This window comes from Hylobates moloch, unplaced genomic scaffold (assembly GCF_009828535.3).
Source record: "Hylobates moloch isolate HMO894 unplaced genomic scaffold, HMol_V3 SCAFFOLD_4, whole genome shotgun sequence".
In the NCBI taxonomy this organism is placed as follows: domain Eukaryota; kingdom Metazoa; phylum Chordata; class Mammalia; order Primates; family Hylobatidae; genus Hylobates; species Hylobates moloch.
The window spans coordinates 38,141,651-38,160,054 of NW_026652279.1; the positions used below are offsets into that span (position 1 = coordinate 38,141,651).

Genomic DNA, 18,404 nt, shown 5'->3' on the forward strand with positions numbered 1-18,404 from the left:
GGGCTGGTCCCTGCAGCCTCAAGGGCTGATGGGAAGTGAATCCACCGTCAACCGCCCTGATCCAAGATGGCAGGATACCGGAGCGATAGTGTTTAGCTGTGAAGATAGGGCCGTTGAAGAAGGGAGAACGAAAGCATAATTGTTTTGATTCAACATGGAAGCAGTGATTATAGGAGGGCGAATAGCGAGAGACGACGCAACATCCAGCTGGCAGAAGCAGCGGGCCTGGCGAGGGTGGCCACATTGAACTAACCCAAGATGGCGCCGAGGTTGTAACCGGGAGCGCCCAAGAGGCGGGAATTACCCTGATCCAAGATGGCAGTGGCAACTGAGGCAAGCCGAAGGACAGGAGCGCCAGGAGCGTCTTTGCCCTCAGCCAAGATGGCGGCTGCCGTGGACCCTGTCCCGGCTCCGCCCCGCGGCCCTGGCCCCGCCTCCCCCTCGTCCCTCCCTCCGCCCCCTCGCCTCGCTTAGTCCGGCCCGAGGCGCTCGCGCTGGGAGAGCGGGCTTCGGGCAATTGACATGGCGGCAGCGGCGGCGACTGCAGCGGCGAAGGGGAATGGGGGCGGCGGTGGCAGGGCCGGGGCCGGGGACGCCAGCGGCACGCGGAAGAAGAAGGGCCCGGGGCCCCTGGCCACGGCGTACCTGGTCATCTACAATGTGGTGATGACAGCCGGGTGAGGCTGGGGCTCGGGGAGGCGGGGAGCCAGCGCGGCCGGGGAGGGAGCGCTGCGGCCAGCGGCGGAGCGGATAGGATCGGTGCGGCCCGCCGCAGGCAGTGCATCCCCGGCGGGCGGTGCCCGGGACCCCGCACCTGGGCGCTGAGGGCGGCCGAGCGCTGAATCGGCCCCGGTGGTTGCCCGCGAGCTCCCTCCTGCGCTGGGGGTCGAGCCAAGTTCCCAGGCATTAGGGCGCGGGGACTGCTGCCGGGCGCTGGCTCGCGAGGGCCGCGGGAGGAAAGGTGGGGCTGGCCACAGGTGCGGGGCCGGGGGCGGCGGCGGGACGACCTGCGGCGCGGAGCCCATCCTGGGCGGCCGGGCTCGGATGGTGAACGGCGCCAGCATGAAGAGTGGAGGAGCTGTGGCTGCAGAGTGACCATTCATTTGGGCGGCTGTTTTCAAAATCTGGGCTGCGCTTTAATCCGAAAGGTATTGGGAAAGCGTTCAAAGTTTTTGGCCAGCGACAGGAGCAGAGCTGGGCTTTAGATGAGTTTAGACTTTTTAGGATGGGTTGGTGTGGGGAAGAAACTGGGGAGTAGAAGGCAGAGTTACTGGGAAGGGGGAGAATAGACCCTCGAAACGGTTTTACCCATCTTCTGTCTCCCTCATTTCAGTCCATCCCTTATCCCGGCGGGTTTTTAGTTCAAGCTCTGCCACTAATTAGCTGTGTGACTTTGGATAAATCATCTTATTTCTCTAGCCTCCGTTTTTTCATCTGTAAAACTAAAGGGTTGGGCTGGGTGATGAAGGTTCTTTCAGCTCTGCAATTCTTTATCTCGTCATTTTGGTGAGGAGGATCATAGGATCAGACAATTTGTTATATATTTTTAAGTTATCTTCATTTGTAATTTTTTAAGAAGTCCTAACATTTTATTATGAAAAATTTCAAACATACAGAAGAGTTGAAAGAATTGTATAGTGAACATCCATTTTTATTTAGTTTTAAAGTAGGTGAAACATCGGTAGGGTTAAAAATGAAAAACATAAGGGAATACAGTGAAAATCTTTCCTCCCACCTTTCCCTTCTACCCAGCTCCCCTCCCTCGAGGCAGTTAATTTTGTGTATCCTTAAGATGCTGATGCAAGCAAATATGTTTATACATCCCCCTACCCCTTTTTAAAATAAGACGAATACCAATATATTAATCTTTTTACAATTTAGCACCTTGCTTTTTTTTTTCACGAAAAAGAAAATATATCGTGAGAGGATCATGTATGTATTGCTAGTATTAGAAATGGTAGGTGTTGAAACCCAGGCTCAGAGAAGTTGTGACTTGCATGAGATCATAGAACTTGTAGTAGAAGTTCCAGATCTAGAAATCATTTCTCTTGACTCACAGGTCAATGAAGAACTAGTACAGATACAAGCTTTATATCACATCAGTGATCACATAGATTGATTTTTAAAAGAACATCTAGGAATCTCACTGTGTGTATTAATATTTATATATGAATTCTTGTTGTCTTAGCAAGAGCTGGTGAGGGCATTGGACTGGAGAGAGATTTTGAGGTACATTGGTAAGAAGAAAGAAGTCTATTCCTGAGCAATGAACATAGAGAATGGGGTGGAGGGTAAGGAGTGGTGTCTTAAACCAGGAAGATAAATTGGGATTGTGAGAGCAAAGTAAGCTTTTTTTTTAAGGCTGTTAATGGTTGTACCAGTTACATCATTAAATAATTTCTTCTTTTACAAACTCTTATTTGATGTCCTTATATGATAGTTTTTGGAAATAGCATAGACCACACACACCCCATTGCCTAGTTGATACTATACATTTATCTCAATCCTTCCAGGAGACATACCTTAATAAAAAGGTCCATTTGTTTTATTATGGAACTTAACAAAACATTATATTTATTTTTGAGAAGGACAGTGGAACAAAAATATAACATTCACAGCTGTACGCTTAAGTGCTTTCCTGTTTTGTGGTTTGTATTGATCTGGCTTTCATTTCTTCATTGATTTTGGGAAATTTGGCTAAAAACCTTTTTTTTTTTTTTTTTTTTTTTAGCAAGAGCCCTTTATTCTTAATTTTAAAAGGATAGATTTTAAGGTATGGGTAATTGTTCCAGTGAGACAATTATAACGATAGTTTAAAGCATCTTCTTTCCACCCTGTAATTATTAAAAACCCTTTAACTGCACAGGCTGTTTAAAATTTTCCTTTAACTGTTTTTTTCTCATCTTAGGTTTTCTTGGCACCTAATTTAGCGGCACAAGGACCATTTTAGCTTATTCCTTTCCTTTTGGCCTTGATCGCAATAGCAAAGTTGCCAAAAAAATGAGCTCCAGATGGGTGAGGTGCCACTATGCTTTCACTGAGCCCTCTTGGTAAGGTGCTGTTGGTGTTGCAACATTTCAGTGTATTACAGCTTGGCATTTGAGAGCTATCGTCCATAAATCCAGGTTACTCATGCTTGAGGTCACCTTTAGCAATATCTTTTATTGCCACAGCTGTCTATTAACCTGAATTCTACTTTTTTTATTTTTATTTTTTCCTGATTGCTGTTTTCTCTTTTACTAGGTGGCTGGTTATAGCGGTTGGTCTGGTCCGAGCATACCTGGCTAAGGGTAGCTACCATAGCCTTTATTATTCAATTGAAAAGCCTTTGAAATTCTTTCAAACTGGAGCCTTATTGGAGGTAGGTCCTGAGATTTATTGTTGTTATTGATTTCCTTTGGTATAAAGAAAAACATGCAACTAAATTATATTGAAGTAGCATACCCCCGTTGGATTCATGTTAAATTTTGAAATTTTGCCTCCTCACATACTAAAGTGTTGATACCTAGGCTTTTTGATGTTCTAGATTGGGTAAAATCTCATTTATTTAACTTATGTTACCTTGAATGTATTTTATATTCGACTTTTTTGGGAAATCAACTGAAACAAGCTTATATTAGGATTTTTTAAAATTCTAGGGACATCCTGGGGAAGCACTGGCAAAATCAGATGCTTTCAGGGTTTACTTAATAGAAATAGTGAAGTTGGTGGGTGTAGGATATTGGAAGTGATAGATAGAAGACATAATAGAGAGCCTGTCTAAAGGCGTCCACATTTTAAAAATTTAACAAAAATGTCTTGATTTCCCTGCATTAAGGGCAATGTATATCCAGCCCTCTCTCTTGGGGTAAGTATAGATTAGGATTTTGGAATTGCAAGGGACAAAAACCCAATTCAAACTATTTTAAGCAAAAAAGGAATTTTCTATACTCTGTAGTTGATAGAGATACAGGATTAATTTACAGAGAAACTAGCTCAGGAATGAGAACCAAGGAGTTGACACTGCCAGATTCTCTTGCTTTCTCTCATTTCTGCTTGTCTGTTTCTCTTTGAATGTTGGTCTTGGGCTCTCCACATGGTGGGAAACAGGGAGGGTGTTTATTTTTCTCAGCATCTGTGTCACATAGTTCCCAGGGAGGATTCTGGTTGGCCCTACCTAGACTATGTGAGTGATGTGAGGTGCTTGATTAGCCAATCTTAGGACACATGCCCATTCTTCTGTCCAAGGGACTATAGACTTTGCTTATGGAAAAGAGGGATGGGGATAGCTTTGGGCACGCAAAATCAATAGCCGCCATAGTTCATTATGGTGAAAAACCTTCAGATTGCTGGGAAGATCTGGTTCATTTTGCTTAGCCTCCAAGCAAGACCATTGTAACATTTATAGTTTACTGGCAACTTTTAAAACCTGAACTATGGAATGATACTTAAGAAAAAGTCATTTATCTTGCTGGGCACGGTGGCTCACGCCTGTAATCCCAGCACTTTGGGAGGCCGAGGCGGGTGGATCACAAGGTCAGGAGATTGAGACCATCCTGGCTAACACAGTGAAACCCCGTCTCTACTAAAAACACAAAAATTAGCCAGATGTGGTGGCACGGGCGGGTAGTCCCAGCTACCGGGAGGTGGAGGTTGCAGTGAGCTGAGATCACGCCACTGTACTCCAGCTTGGGCGACAGAATGAGACTCTGTCTCAAGAAAAAAAAAAATCGTTTATCTCATGGAATGAAATGTGATACCTCTACCTTTCATTCTCACTTTTTTTTTTTTTTCTTGAGACAGGGTCTTGGTCTGTCACCCAGGCTGGAGTGCAGTGGTGCACTCATGGCCGTGGCTCACTGCAGCCTTGAACTCCTGGGACCAAGCAGTCCTCCCACCTCAGCTTCCAGAGTAGCTGGGCCCACAGGCTTGCACCACCATACATGGCTAATTTTTAAAACTTCATAGAGACAGGGTCTCCCTGTGTTGCCCAGGCTGGTTTCAAACTCCTTGGCTCAAGCAATCGTCCCATCTCAGCCTCCCAAAGCACTGAGATTTATTTTTTTTGAGAGAGGGTCACTCTGTCACCCAGGCTGAAGTGCAGTGGTGTGATCACTGTTCACTGCAGCCTCGACTTCCCCGGCCCCAGCCATCCTCCCACCTCATCCTCCCAAGTAGCTGGAACCACAGGCGTGCACCACCGTGCCTGCCTCATTTTTATATTTTTGGTAGAGGTGAGGTTTGGCTGTGTTGTCCAGGCTGGATCCACTCTCACTTTCTAGATCAGAAAGTTATCCATTTTGCTTTTGTTTTTTTCTCTTAGAAGGCAGAGGAATTTCTTTTTTTCTTTCTTTCTTTCTTTTTGCTTTTTTTTTTTTTTTTTTTTGACATAGGGCTTTACTCTGTTGCCCAGGCAGGAGTGCAGTGGTGGGATCTCGGCTCACTGCAGCACAGAGGAATTTCAATAGTGTCCATACTTAGGCATTTTAAGTAGGTGGTATGATGAAATGAGCTTCCAGCTGGAAGCCTGAATACCTTTTTATTTTAAGTATAATAGTTTTCCCAACTGACTCTATAGATTTGGGTGAGTCTTTTCTCTCTTATCCACCTCCTTTTCATTTGTAAATAATTAGGTTAAAGTAGATTTCTAAAGTCCCTTACTACCCTAACCATTTGAGTGTGAGGAAATTTTAACAAATCCTAATGTGAACCGTTTTTTAAACTTAGAGGCTTGAACTTTTTTTGGAAGCGAACACTAGTAAATAAGTAGTACTTTCTCTTTCAGAGCCTTGGCCAGTACAGTTCCCACAAGCTACAGAGAAGCAAATTTGGAGTCAAGACCATCAGACTCCCAGTACTTGATATAGTAGGGGGTTGTCCCCAATTGGAATACTTCAATAATTTAAAGGGATTTCTATCTCTTTAAGACATCATAATATTAGGGCTGAGCACATGGCTCATGCTTATAGTCCCAGCAATCCCAGAGCTTTGGGAGGCCAAGGCAGGAGGATCACTTGAGGGCAAGAGTTCGAGACCAGCTTGAGCAACATAGCAAGACCTCATCTCTACAAAAAAAACATTTTTTTTTTTTTTTTAGCTGGGCTGGGTGGTGGGTACCTGTAGTCCCAGCTACTTGGGCGGCTGAAATGGGAGGCTTGAGCTTGAGCCCAGGAGTTTGAGGCTGCAGCGAACTATGATTGCATCACTGCAATCCAGCCTGGATGACAGAGTGAGACCTTGTCTCAACAACAACAAAAAAAACTTGGTAATGTTAGAAGTATAATTTTTAAAATTTAAGTATATCTTATGGAAGGTAGGGACATTAAACAGTGTCATACTTTAAAATCCACTCAGGAACCAAGTCTTAAACTTTGAAGGATTAGCCTGTTTATCCTTATAGAATTTTTCATAGGGATTTAGGAAAATATCTTGGATTTTTGGTTTTATCTCTGTTATCCCCACTAAGAACCAATTAAGTGACAAATCCTGGATTTGATTTTGGGAAAAGGTCTGTGCATAAGGAAGTGAAGACTCCCAGGAACATGCAGGCAATTAACATTGCAAAGGTCAGTGATGGAAGTAATCCCTTGGACTGGGCGATAGAGCAGACTTGCTAAAACCACAATTTCTGTGGTTGAGGAGTTTTTCATTGCCGACCCCATCTATGCTGTGTAATAATTAGATGTGTGTGGTATTGTTTAATTACACATAAGTTATCCTGATGGGAATTATTAGTGTTGACATATATCCTGTTTACAGGAGGAGAAAATGAATCCAGGGAAGGCAGCTACTCATTTATATCTCTTTATGCTAAATGTTATTCTTTATCAGGTTCTGTGGGAGTTTACTTAAAAAGGAAATCGAAATTCCTTGTTCTCCAATTTCACATCTTCTTAGGAAAATAATAACACTTTGCTTTTTAAAAGACATAAAAACATTTACCAAGCAAGTACAAAGGAGCATGTAGTAGTGAGGTACAAAAGGAAGCCTGGCTGAGTACCGTGGCTCACACCTGTAATCCCAGCACTTTAGGAGGCTGACATGGGGGGATTGCTTGAGGCCAGAAATTCAAGACCATCCTGGGAAACATAGCGAGACCCCATCTCTACAAAAAATTAAAAAATTAGCCAGGCATGGTAGCACATGCCTGTAGTCCCAGCTAATCAGGAGACTGAGGCGGGAGGATCGCTTGTGCCCATGAGTTCAAGGCTACAGTGAGCCATGATCGTGCCACTGCACTTCAGCCTGGGTGGCAGAGCAAGACCCCATTTCCAAAAAAAAAAGTATCTATAAATAAAATGCTACTCCTGGATAAAATGTGGTCTATGGATATAAACATTCATAAAATTAATAAAAGCAAATGAATTACTGATATATGATATGCCTGGATAAATCTTGAAAAAATGCATGTCAAAGGAGGCAGATACAAAAAGTCACAAATAGTATGATTTCATTTATAAGAAATATCCAGAATAGGCAAATCCATAGCAACAGAAAGTAGAGGAATTGTTAGGGGCTGTGGGGAGAGAGAGTGGGGAGTGACTGCTAATGGTACAGGATTTCCTTTTAAAGTGATGATATTGTTCTTGAAATAGTGGTGGTGGGTGCGCAACTCTGTGAACATATTAAAAACCACTAGACTGTACAGTTTAAAATTGTGAATTTTGTGGCATGTGAATTATATGTCAGTTTTTAAAAAATGAGTTCCCCTGTAATGAGCTGCGGGTGTTTTCTACTTTATTCATTTGTTTGAGTCCATGATATTCATTGATAAGGCAGATGTTATCTTTGCATATTTGTCAAGTATAGTTAGATTAAAAATTAGTGGATTGATGCAGTTTTGGCAGTTTAAAATTATGTCTGAGAGAATTTGGATTTCTAAATATCTTTGGTTAACATAAGGCTGTAATTATAGCAAAGACACTTTCTTTTTTTTTTTCTTTTTTTTTGAGACAGAGTCTTGCTCTGTCGCCCAGGCTGGAGTGCAGTGGCACGATCTCTGCTCACTGCAAGCTCCGCCTCCCGGGTTCACGCCATTCTCCTGCCTCAGCCTCCCGAGTAGCTGGGACTACAGGCGCCCACCACCACGCCTGGCTAATTTTTTTTTGTATTTTTAGTAGAGACGGGGTTTCACCGTGTTAGCCAGGATGGTCTCGATCTCCTGACCTCATGATCCGCGCGCCTCGGCCTCCAAAAGTGCTGGGATTACAGGCGTGAGCCACCACGCCCAGCCAAAGACACTTACAAATACTCATGATTGGATATGCCTTTGTGATTGACAGTGAGATTTCAAATGGATTAAAGATTGCTCTGCAAAGAGGTTAGCTGTTGACATTGATACAGGCTATCTTCAACATATGCACCATTGTGCATCTGGGACTGCCTGATGGACCACAGGAATTCCCTTTTCTTCCCATTCTCTTCCGGATCTTTCTTCTACTTAAAACACCTTATCTACAAAGATCAATAAACAACCCAATCTTATTTCTGATCGTGTCCTAGAATTGATCTAGGGCAGGGTCCGGAGAAGTGGTGGGAGACAGCAGACAGCTTTTGTTAGTCTTCTAACCCCACCATCACTTTCTCAGCCCCATCTGTGTGTTCTGGTCTCACTCTGCAGACCTCACTTCACAATGCTCTTCAGATCCTTTAATGAATAGGAAACTGATTTTGGATATTTCTATAAAATATAGCAAAGTCTTAGGAACTTGCAGTATCCTTAAGAAGAAAGATCCCTTCTTATCTCCCTGCCAGTTTTTCTTTCTTTATGGCTCAAACACTAACTGGTTTTTGCCATGGAGGTATTGTGCTTCAGACTGCTTTTGTGAACTGGTTTGAGGACATAACCATTGTCTGTTATATTTTCCCTTCTGGTGGAAACATTCTGATTTCCCAGTAATAGTCTCAAAAAGGAACTTCTGAAATGCAAGCTACATGCATATGTTAGGCTCCTTTTATTCTGGACCCATTTTGAGGAAACACATCTCTAAAAGAGGCTTTTGAAAAGCTAGCAAGAGCAAGTCATAGTGGAGATATCTAACACAAATAGGAATGACAACAAATCCCAGAAAAACCAGCTTCTCAAACAGTGTGAAAACCAGAGGAAAACTCTAACTTGATTAAAATTAATAAGTGTCACAACATTAGAAGGGAAGAGGGAGCCGTAAGGAAACAGGAACCCACCCACACAGGCCTCACTGCTTGGTGACTCAAGCAAATAGAAGCAAATTGATGTGGTATTCAAAGAGGTGCAATAGCTAACATCTGTAGAAGGGAATGTGCTGAAATTTAAAAAAAAAAACTAAAAATATCAGTGGTGGCAATATAGGGCAGGAAGGAGCCACAGTGCAAGAAATAGGTGATACTGAAGATTCAAAAAAGGCGGGAGTTTCCACTCACATTCTCATATAAAATCAATTGCAGAACAGAAGTCATAGGGAAATTTTCAAAGTTCACCATGTAAAAGAAACGTTACAAAACATTATAACAGAAAAACAATATGTATAGAACCAATGTATCTAGAAAACCTGATGAGGGTGTATAAGCTTTCAAAAAGTAAGACTACCAGAAGAAGTAGAAAAGGTTGGAATATACAGCTTATAAATAATCAGGGAGAAAAGTTACAGAAAACTTTGCTGAACTGAAAGGCCACCTCACTATGGTTAGTGATAGTTTATGGTGTTCCACAACAAAAAAATTTCTTCCTTTCCTGAGTACTTAAACAATTTCCAGCATAAAAGAGCAGATTTTAAAATGTAATAGTTAAAAACAACTTGGGACCTTAAAGTTGAAAGAAGAAACAATCCCTGTGTAGTAGGAAATATTAGGTTCCTGGATAACAGACCATGCAGTTTCCTACAGTTGGAAACATTTTGAAAACACTTAGAAAAACTAATGGAACTTTTAAAGCACCTTACCAAAGAGTATTTAAGTTTAATCTGAGTAGTTAGCTGTTATCAAAGAGTAACTGTTATATAAATAAATAAAATTAACCAAGTTTTCAGACTAGCACTGTCCAATAGGACTTTCTGCAGTGATAACATTGGAACGTTGTCCAAAACAGTAGCCACTAGTCACTTAAAATGTGGCTAGTGGGTCTGAGAAACTGAGTTTTAAATTTTACTTACTTTTGGTCAGGAGCGGTGGCTGACACCTGTAATCCCAGCACTTTGAAAGGCCAAGGTGGGAGGATCGCTTCAGGCCAGGAGTTCAAGACCAGCTTGGGCAATATAGCAAGACCTCGCCTCTGCAAAAAATTTAAAAAATTAGCCAGATACAATGGCACACATTAGTCCTAGCTACTCGGGAGGCTAAGGCAGGAGAATCGCTTGAGCCCAGGAGTTTCAGGCTGAAGTAAGTTATAGTCACTCCACTGCACTCCTGTCTAGGGGACAGAGCAAGATCCTGTTTTCCAAAAAAAAAAAAAATGAAAATTCTTTACTCTTTAAGTTTAAATAGGCACATATGGCTAGTGGCCGCACAGCGTAAGCCTTTAGACCATGGTACAGAATGCAGTGTGATCATGTGGAATCCCATAAGATATTTCAGATTTTACCAGGCTAGAATGAAGTGGGAAGGAGGACAAACATAACAATGTAAATTTTGTATCACTCCAGAGTTTATAAAGTTTTAAATTGATAATAATGAGAATAGTTATATGCTGATGTTTTCAGATTAGGAAAATCAATAGGGAATAAAAGCACAATTGCAGATACTGAAAAAGGTATGAAGAGTATATATCAAACTGTTAATTACAGCTTACCTCTGGAGGGGCATGGTATTTTGGGGCAAGCGGGGAGTAAAAGATTACCACTTTTATGGGCTTCATCCCTGGGATGCAAGGCTGGTTCAACATATGCAAATCAATAAATGTATCCAGCATATAAACAGAACCAAAGACAAAAACCACATGATTATTTCAATAGATGCAGAAAAGGCCTTTGACAAAATTCAACAACGCTTCATGCTAAAAACTCTCAATAAATTAGGTATTGATGGGACGTATCTCAAAATAATAAGAGCTATCTATGACAAACCCACAGCCAATATCATACTGAATGGGCAAAAACTGGAAGCATTCCCTCTGAAAACTGGCACAAGACAGGGATGCCCTCTCTCACCACTCCTATTCAACATAGTGTTGGAAGTTCTGGCCAGGGCAATCAGGCAGGAGAAGGAAATAAAGGGTATTCAATTAGGAAAAGAAGAAGTCAAATTGTCCCTGTTTGCAGATGACATGATTGTATATCTAGAAAACCCCGTTGTCTCAGCCCAAAGTCTCCTTAAGCTGATAAGCAACTTCAGCAAAGTCTCAGGATACAAAATCAATGTACAAAAATCACAAGCATTCTTATACACCAATAAGAGACAAACAGCCAAATCATGAGTGAACTCCCATTCACAATTGCTTCAAACAGAATAAAATACCTAGGAATCCAACTTACAAGGGATGTGAAGGACCTCTTCAAGGAGAACTACAAACCACTGCTCAATGAAATAAAAGAGGATACAAACAAACGGAAGAACATTCCATGCTCAAGGGTTGGAAGAATTTATATCATGAAAATGGCCATACTGCCCAGGGTAATTTATAGATTCAGTGCCATCCCCATCAAGCTACCAATGACTTTCTTCACAGAATTAGAAAAAACTACTTTAAAGTTCATATGGAACCAAAAAAGAGCCCACATCGCCAAGTCAATCCTAAGCCAAAAGAACAAAGCTGGAGGCATCACGCTACCTGACTTCAAACTATACTACAAGGCTACGGTAACCAAAACAGCATGGTACTGGTACCACAACAGAGATATAGATCAATGGAACAGAACAGAGGCCTCAGAAATAATGCCGCATATCTACAACTATGTGATCTTTGACAAACCTGACAAAAACAAGCAATGGGAAAAGGATTCCCTATTTAATAAATGGTGCTGGGAAAACTGGCTAGCCATATGTAGAAAGCTGAAACTGGATCCCTTCCTTACACCTTATACAAAAATTAATTCAAGATGGATTAAAGACTTACATGTTAGACCTAAAACCATAAAAACCCTAGAAGAAAACCTAGGCATTACCATTCAGGACATAGGCATAGGCAAGGACTTCATGTCTAAAACACCAAAAGCAATGGCAACAAAAGCCAAAATTGACAAATGGGATCTAATTAAACTAAAGAGCTTCTGCACAGAAAAAGAAACTACCATCAGAGTGAACAGGCAACCTACAAAGTGGGAGAAAATTTTTGCAACCTACTCATCTGACAAAGGGCTAATATCCAGAATCTACAATGAACTCAAACAAATTTACAAGAAAAAAACAAACAACCCCATCAAAAAGTGGGCAAAGGACATGAACAGACACTTCTCAAAAGAAGACATTTATGCAGCCACAAAACACATGAAAAAATGCTCATCATCACTGGCCATCAGAGAAATACAAACCAAAACCACAATGAGATACCATCTCATACCAGTTAGAATGGCCATCATTAAAAAGTCAGGAAACAACAGGTGCTGGAGAGGATGTGGAGAAACAGGAACACTTTTACACTGTTGGTGGGACTGTAGACTAGTTCAACCATTGTGGAAGTCAGTGTGGAGATTACTCAGGGATCTGGAACTAGAAATACCATTTGACCCAGCCATCCCATTACTGGGTATATACTCAAAGGACTATAAATCATGCTGCTATAAAGACACATGCACACGTATGTTTATTGCGGCACTATTCACAATAGCAAAGACTTGGAACCAACCCAAATGTCCAACAACGATAGACTGGATTAAGAAAATGTGGCACATATACACCATGGAATATTATGCAGCCATAAAAAATGATGAGTTCATGTCCTTTGTAGGGACATGGATGAAACTGGAAATCATCATTCTCAGTAAACTATCGCAAGGACAAAAAACCAAACACCGCATGTTCTCACTCATAGGTGGGAATTGAACAATGAGAACACATGGACACAGGAAGGGGAACATCACACTCCAGGGACTGTTGTGGGGTGGGGGGAGGGGGTGGGATAGCATTAGGAGATTCGCCTAATGCTAAATGATGAGTTAATGGGTGCAGCACACCAACATGGCACATGTATACATATGTAACAAACCTGCACATTGTGCACATGTACCCTAAAACTTAAAATATAATAATAATAGAAAAAAGATTATCACTTTTAATATACTTTAGTATGTATTTGTATATCACTTACATGAAACATATAATTTTTAAAAATAAAATTCTATATTATATGTAATTGAAAGCAAGATGAATGAGGAAAATAAGATTTTAAAGTTTTTTTGAAAAAGGAAGACAATAGGCAGCTTAGTTTATTTTTCAATTTAAGAGAAATAGTTTTACATCTACAAATCCTGTTAATTTTTTTAATGGCAGGCAAATAATAATAAACCTATAGCATAATGGAGTATAGTAAAAATGCATCATTTTTTATGTTTATGCAAATGGACTGATTAAATTTATCAAGATAAAAAGATGAAATGATGGTTACTGGTTAAAAACTAAAGTCTAACAATCTGTTGTTTACGAGACTGACTTTAAGTTTACTAAGGGACAAACCAGCTTGCCATGACCAAGTGTCAAGAAAAGCAGGACTACCCAGTTACAGCATAAGATAAAGAGCAGAAGCTGAAGAGAACCTTAGTTCACAGTTTGTCAGTAGCAAGAACATGGGAGACACATGTTGGTGCAATCATATGATGAATGAATGATTATCTGAACAGAGAAACAAAATATGAAAAAAGCTGGCAGAAATGCTATAGAAGTTAAAAAATAGAATTGTTCTTAAGAGGTGTCACAGTATATGTAAAAACACTAGAGACAAGAAATTTGGGTATGAAGACTTGGTTTTGCCATTAATTAGCCCTGTGACCTTGATCTTAACCTCTCTTGCCCTCAATTCATTATGTGCAGTGAATACACTGGATTAGATGACCTTACATTTTTCCCCACTTTTAAGTTCTGTGAGACTTCAACATTTCACTATCAAAACATGAAAATTAAGCAAATAATGAATTAGTAAATTATAGGGGTGGAAATAGCAAGAAAGGTGAAATAAGTGAAAGGAAAAATAATGGTAATTGAGGAATCTTTTTACCTATTTCCTCCTTAAAAATTGGATGTAAAAGGATTTTGAAAACATGTTTGGAGTCTGAGGGAGCCCAATGAATAACCAACACCCTTTTGCTTGTTTATGTTCTGAACATTGAGCAATAACTCAAAGGAGTTACATAAGGATCCTAAAAATGAGGACATGCTTTAGTGTGCGAGTCAAATGGGTTTGCTAACTGAACTCCACAGTTAGGCTCACCACACACCCTGTCCTGAGCAGCAGCAGCAGATGGGCTGTCTTAGAAGAAACCATGAAAACTTGAGGTTCTCTCTTTTTTTTTTTTTTTTGAGATGGAGTCTCGCTCTGTCACCCAAGCTGGAGTGCAATGGGCGTGATCTCAGCTCACTGCAAGCTCCGCCTCCTGGGTTCACGCCATTCTCCTGCGTCAGCCTCCCAAGTAGATGGGACTACAGGCGTGTGCCACCTCGCCTGGCTAATTTTTTTTTGTATTTTCAGTAGAAATGGGGTTTCACCGTGTTAGCCAGGATGGTCTCGATCTCCTGACCTCGTGATCTGCCCGCCTCGGCCTCCCAAAGTGCTGGGATTACAGGCGTGAGCCACTGCGCCCAGCCAGAAAACTTGAGGTTCTCTATGAAACCTCTCGAGTGGAGCTGAATTGAACACACCCCATTTGTTCTTCCCAAATTTACGCTCAAATGAGTCATCCTTTCCAGAGGTAAAGTAATTAAAGGAGACTAGTACTATGTGGTGGAAATCCATCCTCATAGAAACCAGAAGAGAGGGGAAAGGTGTTTTCCCCCAGTAATAAGTACTACATATTCATTGTAGAAAAAACTCAGATGCAGAAGAAAATGCATAGCAGTCATAATCTAAAGATAACCACTGTTAACATTTTGGTGTCTATCCTTGAAGACTATGTTATTATTATTGGTAAGTTTTAAGCAAGAATGAAATCATATATGTGTAGAATATGATAATTCCTAAAACAAATCAAATATTGGTAGATGTAACTCAAATTGGTTAGGGACCTCTGCACCGTAAAACGAGTGTGGTGGACATGTCTGTGGAGCTGCCCAGCTCAGTGTATCCTCTCTGGAATTTGTCTGGTTTTCAAGGCTGGACCCTTAGCAGCTACATCTCTATTCCCTAACTGCATCTTAGGCCATAGCTGGCTGATCCAGGGATGCTTAACTGACCCAAAGTGGGCTAGTCGGGTTTTTTTTTTCCTCCCAAGAATTTGGAATTTTGAATTGAAAGACAGAGGTGGGGAATCACTATAGCTGAATCACATTAAGTCCATGGGCTGCAGTTGAGGTCTTGAAAGCTGCTTGGGTTTCTATTCTCTTTGAGACTTGTTAAACTTTTGGGGGCTTTGTTATTATTGTTTTACCTTGGATTAAAAATGAAATTGAACAGAATTGTTGGTAACCTACAAAAATAATTCCCCTAGTTCAAATTTTAGAAACTTTGAAAAGATGTTTCCAAGTAATTTATTGTGCAAATGGCATTTTTACATTGAGGTTAAATTTTAAAACTAAAATCAGTTTATTGCCAGTGGAAATGGAAGGGACACAAGAGGAGAGAGGAGTTTATGGTTCATATTTTCTTTTTGTTTTTTTGAGACAGGGTCTTGCTCTGTTGCCCAAGATGGAGTGCAGTGGCATGATTGTAGCTCATTGCAGCCTCAACCTCTTGGGCTCAAGTGATCCTCCTGCCTCAGCCTTCCAAGTAGCTAGGACTACAGGCACATGCCACCAGGCCCAGCTAGTTTTTAAAATTTTTTGTAGAGATGGGGGTCTCGCTATGTTGCACAGGCTGGTCTTGAACTCCTGACCTCAAGTGATCCTCCTGCTTTGGCCTCCCAAAGTGTTAAGATTACAGGCATGAGCCAAAGATTACAGGCATTAGCCACTGTGCCTGGTCCAGCATGTATTTTCAAGGGAGATTTTGAAAATGGCAAGTCATCTAAATTTTTTTTTGATGAGGTGTGCTTATTCTTGTCCAGTGATTCTTAGTGGACCTCAACAAAGCAGTGCCACCACTTCAGAGTGCATTTTGGAAAATTGTGAGGGTATTTCAATTGCCACAATGACTGGAGATGCTACTGGCTAGATGTCCTACGATGTGTGAGACAGTCCAACTTCATGAAGATTTGTTCTGCATCCTCCTTGGCTTCTGCATATCTCCCCAGGCCAACCCCTCTACAAATATAAATGGACCATTTTATAGTACATATTAATACTGAAAAATCTTCAGGAGAAATTAACAAGCTTATTAAGTTAGAAGAAGGTTGTGGTCTTAGCTTTTGTTGCTGTAAAACAAAAATACCACAAACCTAGCAGCTGAAAACAACGCTCATCGTTTAGCTCACGGTTCTCTAAGTCAGAAGCTGGGTTTGACTGGGTTCTTTGCTCGGGGGTCTCATAAGATTGAAATCAAGTTGTCAGCCAAGCTGTCTGATTTCTTATCTGGAGGCTCCAGGGGAAGAATCCACTTTCAAGCTCATCCAGGTTATTGGCTGAATCTAGTTGTAGGTGTGAGGTCCCATTTCCTTGCTAGCTGTCGGTAGGAGGTTACTCCTCATTCCTAGAGGCTGCTCTCCAGGCCTTGCACATGATTCCCCTGCAGCTTCAAAGCCAGAGTGGCCTGCTGAATCCCTCTTGTTCTTTGAATATCTCTGACTTCCCCTTCTGCCACCAGCCAGAGGAAATTGCTTTTAAAGGGCTCATCTGGTTGGGTCTGGTCCACCCACATGATATCTGTATCTTCAAATCAATTGACTTGGGACTTTAATTACACTTGCAAAATCCCTACACTGCAGTACCTAGATTAGTGTTTGATTGAATAGCCAAGGAACAGTAATTGTGGGGGATTGCCTTAAGAATGCTGCCCTACCACCATCATTGGTATGAAGCGAGAAGCTTAAGTGAAATGAAGGTATTGTCTCAAAATAATTAAGTAATTTATTCTCTCTGCACGATATTTGAACATTTTGAACATTCTCTCTGTACAATATTAAGAGCATTTATTCTCTCTGCACAGTATTCTGTAAGCATTAAACAGCATTTCTAGTTTGCATATTTAGTTGAAAATGATTTCAGCGCAGTAGTGAAAATCATTGAAAATCAGTTCTGAGATTCCTGTTTAGACTTCAATTATTAAATTATTGGAGACACATGATATGTAGGGATTTCATTGGATTTCTTTAATATAGACTAATATTTCATATTGTTGCCTGTGTGTATGTAATGGTATAAAATCTAGGTTGTGAAATGTAAATTTTATTTTGGGATAGCTCATCTTCTGTTTTGTCCTAAAAGTATCCTCTGTTACACAATGGCTTTATTGCCTCTTGCATTACAGTTTTTTACATCTAATTCCTCTTCTATTCCTTATTGCACCATTTAAAGAATACATTTCCAAGGTCTTTTTACAGACTGTACACTGATTGTGTGTCTCAATGGGATTTTAAGGCAGAAGGATAGATTTTCTGTGATACTTTCCTCTGACCCCATGCCATGACATAACCTAGGAGATTATTTAGATTATTTTGACACTTTATAAATAAATAAGACCTAGCTGATTTGAAATAGTAATGTACTCCTTCAATTTCTCTACTTTGACTGTTACTTACTTTAGCATGTTATTCCAACTTTGTATAAGGTTACTTCTTTATTTCTATTATTAATACTCTTTTTTCCAAGTATTAGGCTGTACCTCTACATCTGCCCTTTTATTTTCCTGTGCTTGTCTACAGTGGTTTCTGTTACTCTTATTTTTAAATCCGAACTTATTTATCATAACTTACTATGTACATCTGACTGCATCATTATGTCCCCATTTAGAAGTTGAAATACATATTTTGAAAAATAAATTACATTCTTTTTATTTCTTCTTTGCATATCAATTGGGACATTGTATTTGCTTTTGAAAATTTTGTGTAGGTAGGTCATTTTATCTGTGAATTTCTTTTCAGAATGGTAGAGGAGGCATTATAAAATATGTGCGATTAAAAGGGGGAGAGTGTGTCTGAGGACTGAGACCTACTGCTTTGTCATACAAAGAAGACATGCTAGCCATTCATTGCTGTGTGTCCTCTCCTGCAGTGTCCTGTTGCTAATCAGCAGCCTGGATATCTTTTTTTTTTTTTTTTTTTTTTTTTTGAGACGGAGTGTTGCTCTCTTGCCCACGCTGGAGTGCAGTGGCACGATCTCGGCTCACTGCAACCTCTGTCTCCTGGGTTCAAGCGATTCTCCTGCCTCAGCCTTCCCAGTAGCCGAGACTACAGGCATGCGCCACTACGCCCAGCTAATTTTTTGTATTTTAGTAG

At 40.8% G+C, this 18,404-nt stretch overlaps 1 protein-coding gene across 2 annotated transcripts in view; it reads left to right on the top strand.

Annotated features, from left to right (window-relative positions):
* The first annotated feature begins 21 nt into the window (after positions 1–21).
* The window catches only part of HACD2 (3-hydroxyacyl-CoA dehydratase 2), a 101,774-nt gene continuing 83,391 nt past the window's right edge, over positions 22–18,404 (top strand). The window contains exons 1-2 of one of the 2 annotated variants that reach the window (XM_032150002.2): positions 22–677; positions 3,244–3,361. In XM_032150002.2, coding sequence (XP_032005893.1) covers positions 523–677; positions 3,244–3,361 — 273 coding nt within the window. In that variant the 5' untranslated portion in view covers positions 22–522. Of the gene's footprint in view, positions 678–1,117; positions 1,149–3,243; positions 3,362–18,404 lie in introns of those variants that run through there. The other variant, XM_058437419.1, reaches the window with a different exon arrangement.